Below are 16031 nucleotides of genomic sequence, written 5' to 3'. Positions count from 1 at the left end.
GGCAAGGACAAACGTTCAATGGACAACTTGGACGGTCCAGGAACATTTCACTGACCCACAGTTTCCCGTGACGTCTGATACCAACCCGATTTACGTAATTTACTTGCGAGCTATAGCTAAATCGGAATGTTACGCAATGGCTGAGGATTTAATTATTAATATCCTCCCCTTTTAAATTCTGTATTTTAAATTTGACCGCCACCGAAGATCAAATTCGGCCATGAAGAGACAGCACAGACAACATAGACATGATTACCATGTAAATGCAACCACTATTAAGAAGAAACAAAACATTTTAGATTTTATATTTTATTTGACAAATTATTATTCTTTACAGTCTATTTTATTTACAGTAATAAAAATAAATCATTTTCATCAAGGAATACATTCGACATTTACAGTGCAGTGTGTAGCATGTACCCTCTTTTGTAAAGTGCATTGTACTTTCCATCATAGTTTTATTTTCACAATACAAAAGGAAAAAAATAATATCCATGTGTCCACGTCAAATTATCAAAAAAAGACAATTTCCTCACTCCGGTCTAGATCCATGTACACAATAATGAACAAAATATAAATGATTCCTTGTAAATGTTGTTCTTTCTAATCTTGCAGGCAGTTCTGTGAAAGCTCCCAGTTGTGCAGATTTTGTTTTAAGTGACAAGATAAATGTTGATAGTTAGGTACTTGCATTGAGAACAGTGTTTAGAGCTAATTGGGAGAAATTACCTTAATCTCTGTAATTAACTAATTAGAAGTATATAATGCTGTCTGTACCACTGTATTCCTTTTAATCAGGTTGTAGGGAGCTATTTTTTGAACGGGTAAGGGAATTCTATATTTGGGGAAGATTCAGTCCTAATTTTGTGTTGAGGAGGAGTGGTAGTGAGTGAAGAAGGCCTACTTTTTGAGAATGTTATATTTTTTGCTTTTGCAGTCCTCTGTGAATTTTGAGGAGAGACAAATGTATCCTTGGTTGGTATCCTTGGTCTGGGAGGAGAGTAGAGATTGCTGGTCTGTGCATTTCTCCTGTTGCTAATGCCCCCACTGTGAATTCCACACACAGTCAAACATATGGATTAAGCTGAGCTTTGAAAAGCCTTCAGGCTTCTGCAGTGGTGTAGGTTTCGTTTGAACATTGGGGGGGACACATTAAGCTGGGGGCCTCCCCCTGGAAATTTTGAGCATCAAACACTTCATTTCCTGCATTCTGGTGAATTTTTATGCACCAATTTGTGCCTTTTCTGCATCAATTTATGGTGGAAATGCTTCTTTCATGTTTTTATCGGGGGGGGGGGGGGGGGGGGGGGGACAAATGCACGTGTTCTAAATATTGAGGGGGAAGTATTGCCTGCCCCCCCCCCCGAAATCTACGCCTATGGGCTTCTGCAGGTATTCTCCGTGGTGCTTCTACACTCATGCCTCTCAAGTCTTCACCCTGCCCAGCAGAGAGGTCACAGGCTGCCTGCGTTTCTCCACTCTCCACCTGTCTGCGTGACCGAGCCAAGGCTCTCCTGCGCAGAGCAGACGTATTGGAGGAGGGACGGATCCCTTGGAAATCCCCGTGCTTTTGGTTTGGCCCTAGACGCTTGCACATGGTAAAGTGGATAAAGACTCACCCCTCTATTGAAGGTAAGCGCTTCTGCACAGTGTGTGTGGAGTCAGTCTCCCCCCACCACTTTACTATGTTTAGGTATAGTGGATACGTCCAGGTTTAAACATGAAGAATACTGCCTTATTTTCATTATTCAACATAATTTTAAAACTGTGTTGTACTCTGGAATCTAGCATAACAACATTTACTGAATCATTGAGTAAAAAAAAAAAAAAATCACATAAATAAGACACTTGAAAAATGTGGCACTTATAGCTTTGCAGATGTACATGTTCAAAAATAACTTGGAATATCAATTAGATTTTTTAAAAATACACTAAATACACACATATACATGCACGCACGCACGCATGCACACACACGTATCCAACGATAACAAACATTACTGAACTCATGAATGTCCCAGCTATGTATATAAAAATATGTTTTGTTACAGCATTGTGTACGAAAAAAAGAACAGTTCCACTGAACCCACAATATGTTTGGCACCCCGTGAGATCAGTCAATTACAATACAATATATATTGGCAATAAAACATTAATACTTGTCACATGATTCTTACTGAGGGAGACCTACAGGATTTAGGCGACACACAGTTTCTCAGACACAGAAAGCATGGGGGACTTCAGGATGTCTGAAACCTATGAACTCACACACATGCACAAGAAGACCGGTGATTGCTATTTGGTTGCAGTTACAGTGTTTTGGAAGGGATTGGCCCCAACGCGGGCCATGTGAGCGGCAACACATCTTTGCCGCTGCACCATGTTTCCACCATTTTTCCCTGAAGTCCATTGAATCGGCTACATCTATCATTATGGCTCAGGATCAGTGCCGAATCGCCCCAGTCATGCTTGTCCATATGCAGTTTCACCATAAAAGCATGTGACCCAGCCAAGCCAGTTACATGTGTATGGGTTATTGTTATCACCCCCCCCCCCCTCCCCTCCCTTGGGTATTCATATGAATCTGCAAATATTATCATTCTATATTAGCAAAACATTTTAATTCCCATATCAGGTTGGTGAACTTGGAGGCATAATCTCCAAATGAAGCTACATGTTATACTTATTGGTCTAAATTTAGAACACCTGTGATGGTATATTCACTCATTTTCAACCATAGTTTTTTTTTCACAATGTGATATTCAAGTGACGTGCCTGTGACTGAAAATTCTTTGATGGTCATATTGGCTGCTGCTTTTGGTTCATGGCAAAGAAATGTCATTTTACTTCCACATAAATAATGTGGCCAATAATTGTGCCAAATTTGAGCAACATTAGGCATTGTTGTGAAGATTTTGGCATCAATACTGACCATGAGCATTTAACTACAACTCCCAAAAAGTAATATATACATCAGGCCATTTTCCACAGAATAAATCCCAGAAAAAACTTGTATTCCACTGCTTACAAGTTGGAAGCCTCATTGTGCACTGTACTGTAGACCAGTGGTAACCAACCCTGTTCCTGGAGATCTACCATTCTGTAGGTTTTCACTCCAACCCTAACACAGAACACCTCATTCAACAGCTGGGGATTTCATTGAGCTGCTAATTCGTAGAATCAGGTGTGCCAAATTAGGGTTGAAATGAAAGCCTACAGGATGGTAGATCTCCAGGAACAGGGTTGGTTACCACTGCTGTAGACCATCTCAGTGTGGTTTCTTTTCATGGAGGGGAAGAGCAGCCTCATACTCATCTGAACTAACTCCTGCGAATCAGTCATGGACCTATGTGATTGGTCCAAGAATGGCTTCACTTATGCAAATGTTAATCAATGAACACAAACACAAACACAAACAGCAATCACAGCCTTGAGTGTACTCCAGAAAGGCTTAAAACGACTCTGAGGTTTAAGGATAACTAACCACACTCTTGGCACTAACGCATGCGGCACAAGATGACATTGGCTTTCTTGCCGCATTTCCGTTCCCCTGTCCAAACACAGCGCTGTTGCCTCACAGTGTAAAGGCAGATGTGGGGTACCCCACAATTCCACCAGTGAGTGAAAAGTGAGAAGCACTCGGCCATCCCAGGTTTAACAAGGGAAAGTGTGCACCTAGAGACCCGGACCAATCAGACACAAAATGCATTATACATTATTGCAGGTGAGGGTTAGCCAAGGCCAAAAGATATAGAGCTTCTGCATGTCAAAGGAGGGAGTGGCATTGCCAACAATTGAAATGTGCATTTGTGTATCCCCCTGCAATGTTGTAGAAAGTACAATTTCTAAATATCTATAAAGTTTTTTTTATGTTACATTGGTTCATCTGCGCCATTTTCCAGAATGAGGGTTTTTTGGTAGCAGCATTAATTCGTCAAATAGCCTGTTTGACATCATACAGTATCGGTGCGGCTTCGTAAATAACGTTTCATTCGCTCGAGCCACGGATATGAACGCTGTGGCCAGTTCGTCTTCTTGTCTAAATCGACCTTTCAACGCTCCACCAAAGCAACCACTGATAATTGGCCTGGACACTGAGAAGAAGCCTTGTGTAGCATGAGACGATCACTTGGTTTTCTGCTGTAAATTATGAATGTAAGCCTTTTAGTTCAGAAACGTGAGGATCTAATGACTCCTGCCTACTACTATGCGATTATCCTATATTCTGTTCTCCACATAATTTACACGTTTTTAGTACGTAGGCTATATATATATATATATCACCATGTGCGCCCAGAAGCCGTCAGACATAAATAAATAAATAAATAACGTAGAATTTAACCGCAAGTGAAATATAATGCGTCTCAACTGGCTTCCCCTTTTGCACCGTCAGATGAATTTTCATTAACCTCGGCGTCTAAGCTGCTGCGACGCCGGGAGGCTCGGTTGCAAACATTGCTGAAGATATGTGATACGATCATAGGGGAAATATAACCAGTGATAAATATTGTTGTACGTGTTAAATCATATTGCATCGTCGAGAAAACTGATTGAAAGTAGGTGTTTTTATAAACTTGTAATTATTTGAGGTTGGACGGTACTGTCAAGCATGTAGGCTAGGTTATATTTATCTAAATATTTTCTCTTTCAGATTATTTAAATGGGAAATCAATTCTATGAATAGAGCCTTCGTTCTATAAACGCAGTTTATTTATTTATTTATTTATAATGAGTCGTTTAAATTGTGGTTGACACGTGTATATGTATATGATAGCTAGTCACGTTCATGATTTACGACTATTCCGGTTTAGTGTTATTACATGCAGAATAATTGAAGTAGGCCTACACAGCACACATCTTCTCTGAGGGTAAGGTGATGGATACTGCCTGGAAAGTGTTCGCTTAGAAAATTACTTTTATGCGTGTACAATTTTTATTGTTGCTGTTGTTGTTTTCCTCCAGTACGATTTACTCTTAGTCACCACCAGTAGGAACATCTCAGTCCGATGGCCCAAAATGTATTGGTTAGCTTTCTGTTGCTATCCAAGGTACTGAAATGATAAGTGCGCTCGGTGGCGTTTTGGTTGCTATAAAACCCTGTGCTCCGACAGTTATAATTTTAGCGATGTTTGAATGGCTTCAGCAAGAATGCCTACTCAAATTGTTGCTTCTCACTTAAATTCATTTTTTCGTCGGATAGTGTTAATTAATATAAATTAGAAGAGGCTGTTCCTCATCAATTTATTTAATCAACCTGACCAGAAAAAACTCAGGTTTAAATCAACTCTAACAGAGTTTATGAGTCCAAGTATACTCCATAAGAGTTACAAGTATTATATCACAGTTTTTTACCATTACCATTTTGCTATGCATCTACCACTTGATTTAACTTCTTCAAATGTGTTTTATAGAGACATTTATTGTAGAAGTAAAACGTTATATTTATAGACTTAGAATTGTCATCAAGTAAATACATAGGCGGGCCCTCGCAAAACTTGGCACAATAGTGAAATGACTGAGATATAGACAGGAGTTTACATAATGGAAAAGGTACCCCATTGCCAAGTTACATATACTGTACACAGAGAACCTCTTTGTTGTACCGACATAAGTCGAACACAGTCAAATTAGCTCTGGGACAGAACTAGCTTGTAAATTCTGTATCGCTGTGTGCACATTTCCGTTGTACTAACACATAGGCTACAGATTCTATCGGGTCTGTGAGTATGCCCTGCTTCTGATTTATTTGTAGTGTTAGTATTGGCATTTTTATACTTCACTAAATTTGAAGGAAGGATACTACACAGCCTTTGCCATTCTTGCAGATGTAGCCCTGCCGAATCCTGTTCACTCAGATTCTATCGCTGGGTGGGTGGGGCCGAACAGTGTAAGCGTGGTCGCCGTGGCCGAAACAACTATCCAGCCAGTTCCATGCCCAAGTCTGTCCACCCTACCAAATACGAGTTCCAACCGATTTTGCAGTTATGTTCGACAAACGCCATTCTGACGAGTGCAGACTCACTCGGGGTGCTAAACTTGTTATTATTATTGAAATTTGACCTCTAATAAGCCATAGACATTTATTCACCGGTGGAAAGATTATATACTTGTAGATAAAAGGCTCACAATGTATATACTATTAGACCCGCAAGCCTTGTTTTAAGGGACAAAATTGGGAAAAACTAGGTCATAGCATGTGATTTTCTTGTGACCGCGATTATGCATATATAGCCTACACCCACAGGGTAGGCGTATAATAGACTACTCCGCAAAACATATGAAAACAAGATAAAACAAGCAAGTGTAAAAAGATAGGCTACTTAGGCCTATATATAATTCATGGCTATACATCACTTGACGTCCTTGGCCGCAGAGAGATGTTGGAGGGAACGCATCCGCAGCACGCCAGCCACAAAGATTTCTGGATGTCGGGGTTTCTAAAGGCGTAGATGATGGGGTTGATAACTGAACTGCACGTGGCAGGCAGGACAGTGGCATATGTGTAAATTATTGGATAGCTGGAGTCCGCTACTATAGAGTACATCGCAAAGGGCATCCAGCAAAGGGCGAAGGTGCAGAGGATGGCGGAAAGCGTGGACACGCCTTTCGTGGTGGAAATGGCCATGAAGTGGTGCTGCACTGCGATCTGCTGCGCGTGCCGGAAGGCTATTTTACAAATCTGCAGGTAGAGCTGCATCATCAGTGCGAAAATGAACAAAAACGTCACTGCCAACACCACCGCGTTGTTTTTAGTCACCGGGCGGCAGACGCTGCAGGAGGACTCATCTCGCAGACAGTTCCATCCCAACAGTGGCAGCAAACCTAAGGCGATGCACACGAGCCAGATGAGTATCACCATGACGTAGGTGAAAGTCACCGTACGCTCAGTGTGGTAGGTCAGCGCATTGTACAGAGAAAGGTACCTGTCCACGGTGATCGCCAGGATGTTGAGTACGGAGGCGGAGAAGGCGGCAATGAGCAGTCCCACAGCGACTAGCGTCACCAGCTCCGTATTCAGCATGTAGGTAAGGATGAAATTCAGTATGAGACCCAGCCCCGCCAGCAGGTCCGCGACCGCGAGACTCCCTATGAGCACGAACATAGGCGCGCGCAGGGTGGGCGTGTAAAAAAGAATGGCAATCACAATTGCGTTCTCGCAGGAGATAAGGGTTCCAGTTACGCACAGTGCGACGTCCCAGGGGCTGACAGCGACCGGCTGTACGTCTGTGGTCCGGACGGGCGAGGAGTTCCCCACGTCTTGGAAATTCCAGGTCTCCGAGTTAAAAGAGGAAGTGTTCTGGAGTTGGTTGCTCATTGCTGCAGCAAGAGGGTGAATCATAGCTGAAGGAGAGGGAGGGGGCGAGGGTGTAAGGAGAGAAAGGGGGAGAGAATGTGTGTTTGAGTGGTACACGTAGAACAGCAACAAAACCGCCAGCTTTGGTATTAAAATAGAAATTACATGCTGAAAAAGGAATAAAAAGGCTTTCGCATCACCCGCTTAATGGATGTACCATGCAACCACACCCACATGAACACAACTACTAGTAGATTTTTAGTTTACGATTTCTGAATCTCTTATTCCCATGGAATGTTGCGCTATTCCTTCTATAACAGAGCTCGTAAAATAGGTTGTAGCTCATTCGTGGGCTACAGCGTACTGCTGCCACAAGTAGTCTGTTAGAATTAATAACATTTTAGAAAATGTCTCTGTTTTCTCAGATAGCATGTATTCGTGTTTGAAATGTGGCATACACAATGACAATGAAGTTAAAAATGGAAATATAAGTCAAGTGTGATGTAACCAGTTGTATATTTTATACATTGCTAAGATCAATATTAGCGTTACTATAGCACGCGTATCTTACAAAACAGACGGTAATATACGTCCCTTCAATTCCATATCATGCTCTTGCAAGCCTGACGCCATGCAGACAAATAGCACGAGCTAATTTTAAACTCAGCGTGCCAGCGTTTCATTCACAAATTTCTCCCCTGTACCCATATATACGCTTCATCCGCGCCAACAAAGGACTTGAAGAGGTCATATAATAAACCTAAACGACATCATTGCCGATAAGACGTGACACAGTATTTTCTTTCTCTTCTAATAAACAACTAGTCATTAACCAATTAATAAATATTGATACATAAAACAAGTTCATCACCAATACGCGCATCCCCACAAATAACCTCCAAACAATACCCCAGTTCCTTCAAGCTCCGATCCTTTTTTTTTTTTTCAAATCCAAGCGCAGTCCGTGACAGCCACACAAGAAAGAAGGAATGGAAATGGAGAGCGAGAGGGGAGACACCTATGGAGAATTTTCTAAAAGGAATTACCAGTGCTGTATCTTCCTCTTTTGTCGTACGTCCCTGGGTGAAATCTTTATTTTTTTTACTCGTCGAGTCCTTTGTAAAGACACCTTATTCCTTGGTTAACATTGCTAATAATGTTGGCAGTTCGCTGGCACTGACTCTCGGTTAATATTCTACCCCCATTGGACGTGCCGATGATTCTCACTTCTGACGTCAAAAGTCTTCACTACAGTCATGAACGGGGTCTGTGAATCAGATATGTTATGGTCAAAATATTAATCATAAGAAAAATGTGAAATTGCATGCATTTTTTTAAATCAAAGCGACTCTCGTAGTGACATTATCATTCAAAACGTCCAATTGTACAAACTCGTTTCGCCCCAAGGTCGTTGAGAGATGCTCAGCTGTGCAGACAGACGAGTGTATACCGTTCACAAACGGCCACGTCAAGGTGATCTTTCTTCAATACCGGCTACACATTTTTCTTAAGTACAATGTAATTCCACAAAGAGTTCCACAAAAATAGCTTTTACTTTGAATGGAAGAGCACACACCTGAACATTGTATTGTTAGTCTATATCCTGCTACGTGTCTACATTCAGTCAATTTATTACGAAATCCTTGCGTGCATACCACGTGTAGCCTGTTTTTTTTAAAGTTGCCTACAATAAGCAAATACTTGCCATTATTTTCCTAGGAATTTAGCAATTTAGAGGCTATAACTATTGTCATAGCTGTTGCTTATTTCAATGACCTTTTAGTGTTCTCATGAACAGTGATCGATGCCGTTTCAGCTGGGTCAATACATTAATATCAGTCTCCTCATTTGGCCAGGTTTTTATGAGGCAAAACCTGATGGTGAACAACGAGGGACGTAGTGCACCCACAGTTTTTTGAAGGGGCACAAACTCAAACATACAAAATCCAGAATACAAACTTTTTTGTTTCCTCCAATCATTTGTTTCCCCTATTTTATTACTAAAGTGATAGTATTACACGTCCAACAATGACCGCAAACTGTCTAAAACACCATTAATATTTCAGCAACATATGGTGCTAAATAGTGGTGCTGTAAATCTATCTGGGCACAGTGATAATACTTCAGTAGTTCCCATTAATTAGCAAAGCAAAGAGAAGAGTACGTGAATCTTTAATGTATGCTACTCCGCATCTATTTTCCATACTTTCTTTCAACTAAATGAAGAGCTACATGGGACTACAACATGCAAGTATTATGTATCTTATATTACTAGTAATGTACTGTGTTGGTGTGCGCGCGCGCCCGTGCATGTGTTCGCGATAGAGAGAGGGGGGAGGGGGCAGAGAGGGGGGCTTCGGTGCTGCCTAAGCTAGCTAACATTGGCTGATTTGAAATAATGCACAGTTGATAATTATCTAATAGCTAGCAAGTGAAGAGAACGTAGCTAGAAAACTTGCTGCCACATGTAAATTCACAACACACATCTGTGGGGCGTTCTCACAACTTTTTGAGCAACTTTTATTTGGTCATTGATCACAGCCATCCCAAACTTCAAGGGCCGTCTTGTTGCAGTGCGGTTTGCTTCATTTCATTGACGTCATTGATCATTTTTTGATCGTGTTCTCATTTTCTACGTCTTCTCTACGACTAGAAAAGTAGTAAACGAATTGCCAGGTTGTCCTGGACGCATGTTAACCGCGGGCTAGTGAATCACCTGACCGGAGTAGGGTTAGAAGCTACCAGAAATTTTGCTGATTAGATAACCAGCAAACAATCTATTTTCCAAAGGGAACCTAAATTAACTGATGGCATATTACATTTCCAATGCAGACATTGCCTGGTCACACATTGCCTGATATTGCTACAACTCTCATTTATATCTCGTCCTAATGTGCATTGTGGGTCAAAGTCACAGGTCAAACTACATCCTATGGTACAACCCTCTCCCGACTCCAATTGAAGAGGTTTTATTATGCCTGATGCAAGCTGACTTGTGGATGGAATAACATATGAAAGGGCGATTGGGGGTTTACCGAAGGATGTTTTGTGCTATATTTAGAAGAATAGCCTACTTTTGACAAAATTGTCGTGAATAAATATTACAAATGGAAAATTCTAATAAATAAATAAATAAAATTTAAAAATCAATCAATAAATAAAAATGTTAATTTCATATCCGAGAGGCGCCTCTGGAAACAATCTCAACGCGATTAGCTGTTTTTGTAACCTTTAAAAATGCCAGTCGTTAATGATTACTTGCACAGTGCGCTGTGGCAGCGCGTTAATTATTAGAGATTAAATATGAATAACTATTGTAAACGCGACAACTGACGTCTCGTTTTTAGGGTGGTGTAAAACGGGGTGATCACGTGGTGTTATTACCATACATTTCTACTGAGCTGTGGGAGGAATACAAAGTAACTGTTTACTACGTCCCGTCGCGGTTTCATTCATAATCTTCATGTAGTCCGCATTATGGGAGCTATTACCGTGCTTCAGTACTCGACCACCTTTTCCCAAATGCGAATGTTCTCGAAAGATAGTCACTGGCAAAATGCACGTATAGTTATTCAAAAATATATCTGAAACATTATTATGAAATCTCCTATTATTCGTCTTCGTTCTACTAAGGGGGGGAAGCCCTATTTTTTGAGCGAAATACATCTGCAGGCTTGCTGATGCGCAGACGCACACCTATCCGGGTTACGAGTAGCCGAGAAACTGAATTACTTTTGGGAGCAATCATATGTTTCGGGTTAGTCTGTATTTTCGGGTGTATTCGTCACGGCACCAATATTGATTGAATTGCCTTTAGCTCGATCAAATTACTAGTCGTCTCTGCGAGACTTGAAGTGTCACCTCAAAGCTCACCGGCACCAGGCTCAAGTTTCAGCTTTTCGTGATCACATCCTGGTTTACTGTCAGCCCACCTCTCGCCTGCACACACACACACGTTTCCACAGCCCCCGTCACCACGTTTTCTCTAAACCAAGAGAAAGTACTATTCTCCTGACTCCTGTGTGCTGGTGATGTGTGGCCCTATTCCACAGTTCGAAAGTGGCTATCACATATATCCTTGGATATGGAGAGTTGGGGAGTTGGAAGGAAAATGAGCTGCGTGTTCTTTTTTTTTTTTTAATCTGCGAACATTCTTACTATTGTCCTTTTGTGGAATGATGATACGCCTGTGAAGCTCACACCACCTCATACTTGCCTTAATCTCAGTCTAATATATGACAGAACAACAATATTTATTCTCGCCATATGCATACTTGCTAACATTATATACATAATTCCTAATTGCATTGGGTCCGGTGGCACAATCTTGAACACCTTGCATTCAGCATAGTGCTCTATGAGCTAATAACTCCACGAGTTTTCTTTCTTTTTAAAGATTTATTTTATTGATCTCGTTTTTCGGTTTCAGGCTACTTATTTGGCCCAATAGTGAAATGTAGCGTAAAAACTATTTGAAACCTGAAAGTTGTTTTTCCTTGATTGTATTGATGAGATTATGAATAAATTATATTTTCTCTCCTTCAGGTAGACATACCAAATTCACTCCCACTCTGCTGATTTCTGCTGACCATGGTCAAATGAAAAAAAAAACACACACAATCAAGCACTTTGTCTATGTGTATGTGTGCATATAAGCTTGCAAATGTGTGTGTGCGCGTGTGCGTGTGTGTGTGTGCACGTGTGAATTTTCCTTGATGTGTTCTCTGTGTTTTTTTTTTTTTTTTTTTTTTTTTTTTTGATGACTCTTTTCATTTGCTGAGACCCTGGATTAGCTTCATTGAACCATCCGCTTGCCTGCCTGCGCTCCCCTTAGAAATCCTTTTCCCCTGCGAGGGCAGCGGGGTGCCACTCCTTCGCTCCTCTGGATTCAGCTGTACCCCTGTCAGAGTTGAGGCTACATGAGCTGAAGGAGGCTCTCAGAATTTGAGGATGCTGTGAACGCCACATTTAATCGTCTTTAATCGGAGACGTTGCATCTGGATCCATTAAACTTCCCGCAACACCAGGAGAAAATGCTGTGGAATCCCTCCTCAGTAAATGAATTTCTCCTGCTGGGAAAATTCCCCGCAGTCCAGCTCCCAGGCAGGAGGTTTGTGTAACACGGCGTGAAAATCTGGTGCACAGCTGTCGGAGGATATCTGGCAAGGGACCAGCAAAGGTAGACCGTGCTACTGTCATACCAGGGTGACCTAAGCCTGGCATGGAGAGGTATTACGGGTGGGACCAAGGAGTCCATACAAAAGAGCTTCTGGTGCTTCATTGATAATCCGTACACACACGCAGGATTAGAAGAGATTCCCTCGTGCCGCACCATTACTGCCAGTACTGCATACAATATTCTCCCTCTCACGTGTTCTACTGCTCTGGCTCTATATCATTACATCACTCAGTACTGGCACAGCATCATGCTCATGTTATCCAACTTGAGCTGTCAATAGTGTTAATGTCTAGTGAGGGCTGATTTACTTTCTCAAGGCCACAGCATGTCAGAAATAGTTACGCATGCAGCCTGAATGTCCACTATACATAATCAGTGGAGTATTATCAGTCACATCATTTCCCACACACGACTAATGCTTTACATCCAATACATTGCAGGCTTTTTCTAATGTGCTGTTCCTTCAGAAGAACATTACCTGTAATTGGTTAATTTATAGGCTGCAGGGCAAGACTGCTAATGCTGACTTAAGGCTGACCCCAATATTGGTGGGGTTCATTGACGCCTGCTTACGCAAAGTATATCCTGTTGAAAATGAAGACATAAGAAAAAAAAGTTCAAAATCTCCATTGTATTTTAAAAGGTGTGAGGGAAAGGATTAGATAGAAAGGGGGGCATGACTGAGTTTGTATTTGTACTTCACTGAAGATTCTTCAAAGGCACCTTTAAGCATTTTTGTTAGTAAATAGCCCAGTGTAAAGGACATATGTTTATTCCACCTATTCCTACTCCCCACCATTCACTAGGGTTACATGCATCCAAACCATTGATTTATATTTTACAGACCACTGTTTCAGATACCCTGTAGCACAATGTGTGAGGCTAGATATACTGTCAACAGTTAAATGATGTGATTGAAATATGACCTTTTCAACAAAATGGGATCCTATTTATATCCATACCCCATGGAGGTGTCCTTATAATTTCATTAAGGAAGAAAGGATTGACAACCACTGGAAATCTGTTGTTATTATCCCCCCTACACACACACATACACACACACACACATATTCACACAGCTCAACCACATGACCTTCCATCTCACTGTGCCCTTGCCAGATGCACACTAATTAGTTAGTATGAACATGATAACCCCCGTAAATAGGGGGCCCCCTGCCTATGAAACCATCTTTTCAGGGCAATTAGCATAATTATTATTTTCTTGATGGACACCCCCATATCTAGGACAGCTTCCTCATGCATTTTTATATCAGCCATTTGTGCTGTTAATATATTTACTGAAGCATTTAATGGTAAGCACCTTGCTTGATGGTGCAGAGTCTTTCCAATTCAACCTTGGATACCTGGAACCCTGCTTAACTTTGGAAGAGTGTAGGCACCCACGGTTCTCCTCCGAAATATGTGGTGGCGCCAACTGCTTCTTTTCACACTGCAGACTACAACGCAACAGCGGGGCCAGCCCTACAAACGCGAATGTCTGTGACTGAGTGATGAAGTTACACCATTGGTCGGCCAAGTTATGAAGTTAAACCATTGGTTGGTCGGATCACGTGTGTTAGGTCCAGCCATATACTAGGTTTTGACCTAGTCTTGTTTTAAGTTGAACTATTTAAATAATCCTTAGGAATGATTTTCAATGCTCTCTTTAATGATGTGTATTGAGAATTATTTGGGCAGGTGTAGGCAGTCTCAGTGCAGATTTTGAGCTCACTATGGGAGCTATGGGGGCATTATGGGAGCTGCCACATTCCACTAGCTTGTGTTTGTGGGAAATGGGTTTCCCAGTAGAATGCTGACAAGTGTGGAGCTCTCAGACTCTCTTAGCAAGAGTGATGTTTTGCTGGTTTCAGGCAGGATGTCTCAGCCAGATCTAGAAGACCGTCAGACAGCAGTCATTTCAGTCTGGCCTCCCAGCCTGAAGGAACCAGAGGTAAAGCGTTAGCACTCCGTAACGACCAAACGACGGCATGTCCCATCTCAATCCCACAGAACCCCATTCACTGATGCACTTGTGAAGAGATTCATGGACATGGCTGTAGAAGCCTAACAGGGGATGTACTTCATGAACCCACCCAGAAAGTCAAACATTTACAGAAAGCAGCTTTCATTGCTGTAAGGACGCTCTTTATGATTTCGATCCATGCTGACTTTTTTTGCTGTTGTCTGTCTGCAGTGCTCTGCATAGAATCACTAAGGGTCATCTTGACATGTTATGCTGAAGTGAGGCCGCCTGTGGCTTCTAGGGAAAATAAAGAAGAACAGTTGGGCAGCTAATCTTCTGCTAAAAGAGGGTGAGCACAATGTTTTATGTTTTTATGAATGTCCATTGCTCACACAGCAGCCCCAGTGAGAGTGTTCAGTTAATTTACGGTTTAGTTTTTCATGGATTTGGTTTATGTGTGTGCTAGAGACCTTTGCCATATTTTCTTATTTTATGAATTCATCACCAAGTTCAACACAGAGCTTTATCCTTTCTGAGTCTATCCTATTTGTGTAGGCCATTGAGTTGCTGGTATGAACAAGACCAAGAATGAGTCTTTACTGTGGTTTTGCTACTTGTGTATGTCATTAATAGTGAAACTGAAGGATTGTTTAGTATACTGTCACAGTGAATTCCAAATTGTTCACACATTTAGAGTGATTTGTTGGTGTGTTTACAGTCCCTCTGTTGCTATGTGTTATTTTCAGTGAACATCATTTTTGCTACATTTCTGTTTATATTCAGTTCAGTTAGACAGTCTCTTGTTTCTAGTAGAGACTTCACAAAATCAATTGATTTGAATTCTGTCCTGATAAAATTGTGGAGAAATTGAACAGCTGAATTAATATCGCTCCTCACCCAGGTGGTAACCTTAAATTATGGCTTTAGGATGATAAAAAGATAGAATTCTCATTAAGCCAGAGGGAAACTAAAGTGATCGGAATAAATTATCTGTGGTATGTGCACTGTCCTGCATGAGCCTGTATCTCACTACTCAGGCGTTCTATGAAAAAGGGATTACCTGCTTGCTTACACTCGGTGAAGGCCGTGGACATTGGACTTTTTAACATGCTGTTTACTGCATGTCTGTCTGTGTGTGTGCGCGTGTGTGTTTCTCCAATTCAGGCATGTCTACCACATTCCAACACAGATACAGGTATCTCTCTTACACTTCACAGGCTGGACTAGACTAAATATACTTCTCCATTACAAGCTATTAATTAGCCTCCCTGCTGAAAGTAATGGGGTTCACTCTTAACAATATTAGCTAACCTATCAGATCAACCGGGTGAAGACAGGTGTAAGGTGTAGGCGGAAATGCATATTCAGGGAGCACCAATTATGAGACGCAGGAGATTTGAATAGTGAGAGGTTTGTGCCAAATACATCACACTTCTAGGAACCGCCCCTCTGACAATCTGACCAATAGATATCTATGTAGGCGTGCCCCTGGCATGCCTATAACTGCTATAGTTAGTGCTGTTCCTGGACAGCATGCAAGAGTGCCCAGAAGTCTTTCACTGTCTAACTGTCTATGTTGCAAGACTTCAGTAGCA

General features: G+C 41.5%; 1 protein-coding gene across 3 annotated transcripts; it reads right to left on the bottom strand.

Moving 5' to 3' along the window:
• Positions 1-2740: 2740 nt before the first annotated feature.
• On the bottom strand, positions 2741-8892 carry LOC118222879 (G-protein coupled receptor 12-like). 3 transcript variants are annotated; one of them, XM_035408789.1, is made up of 2 exons: positions 8341-8892; positions 2741-7341 (listed from the first exon to the last, which is right to left on the bottom strand). In XM_035408789.1, the coding sequence occupies exon 2, from the start codon at positions 7337-7339 to the stop codon at positions 6344-6346; it is 996 nt and encodes a 331-aa protein (XP_035264680.1). In that variant the 5' UTR covers positions 7340-7341; positions 8341-8892; the 3' UTR covers positions 2741-6343. The 3 variants fall into 3 exon arrangements, with proteins under 3 accessions (XP_035264680.1, XP_035264682.1, XP_035264683.1); XM_035408791.1 differs by lacking the exon at positions 8341-8892 and adding an exon at positions 8204-8309; XM_035408792.1 differs by lacking the exon at positions 8341-8892 and adding an exon at positions 8166-8212.
• Positions 8893-16031: the final 7139 nt, after the last annotated feature.

The sequence above is a fragment of the Anguilla anguilla genome, chromosome 3 (assembly GCF_013347855.1).
Source record: "Anguilla anguilla isolate fAngAng1 chromosome 3, fAngAng1.pri, whole genome shotgun sequence".
In the NCBI taxonomy this organism is placed as follows: Eukaryota; Metazoa; Chordata; class Actinopteri; order Anguilliformes; family Anguillidae; genus Anguilla; species Anguilla anguilla.
The sequence above is the reverse complement of the archived record's forward strand: the minus strand, read 5'-3'. Positions and strand labels throughout refer to the sequence as shown.

Bases quoted from the DNA above. Each gene is read 5' to 3' on its own strand.
- LOC118222879 (XM_035408789.1), bottom strand. From the start codon at position 7,339: ATGATTCACCCTCTTGCTGCAGCAATGAGCAACCAACTCCAGAACACT.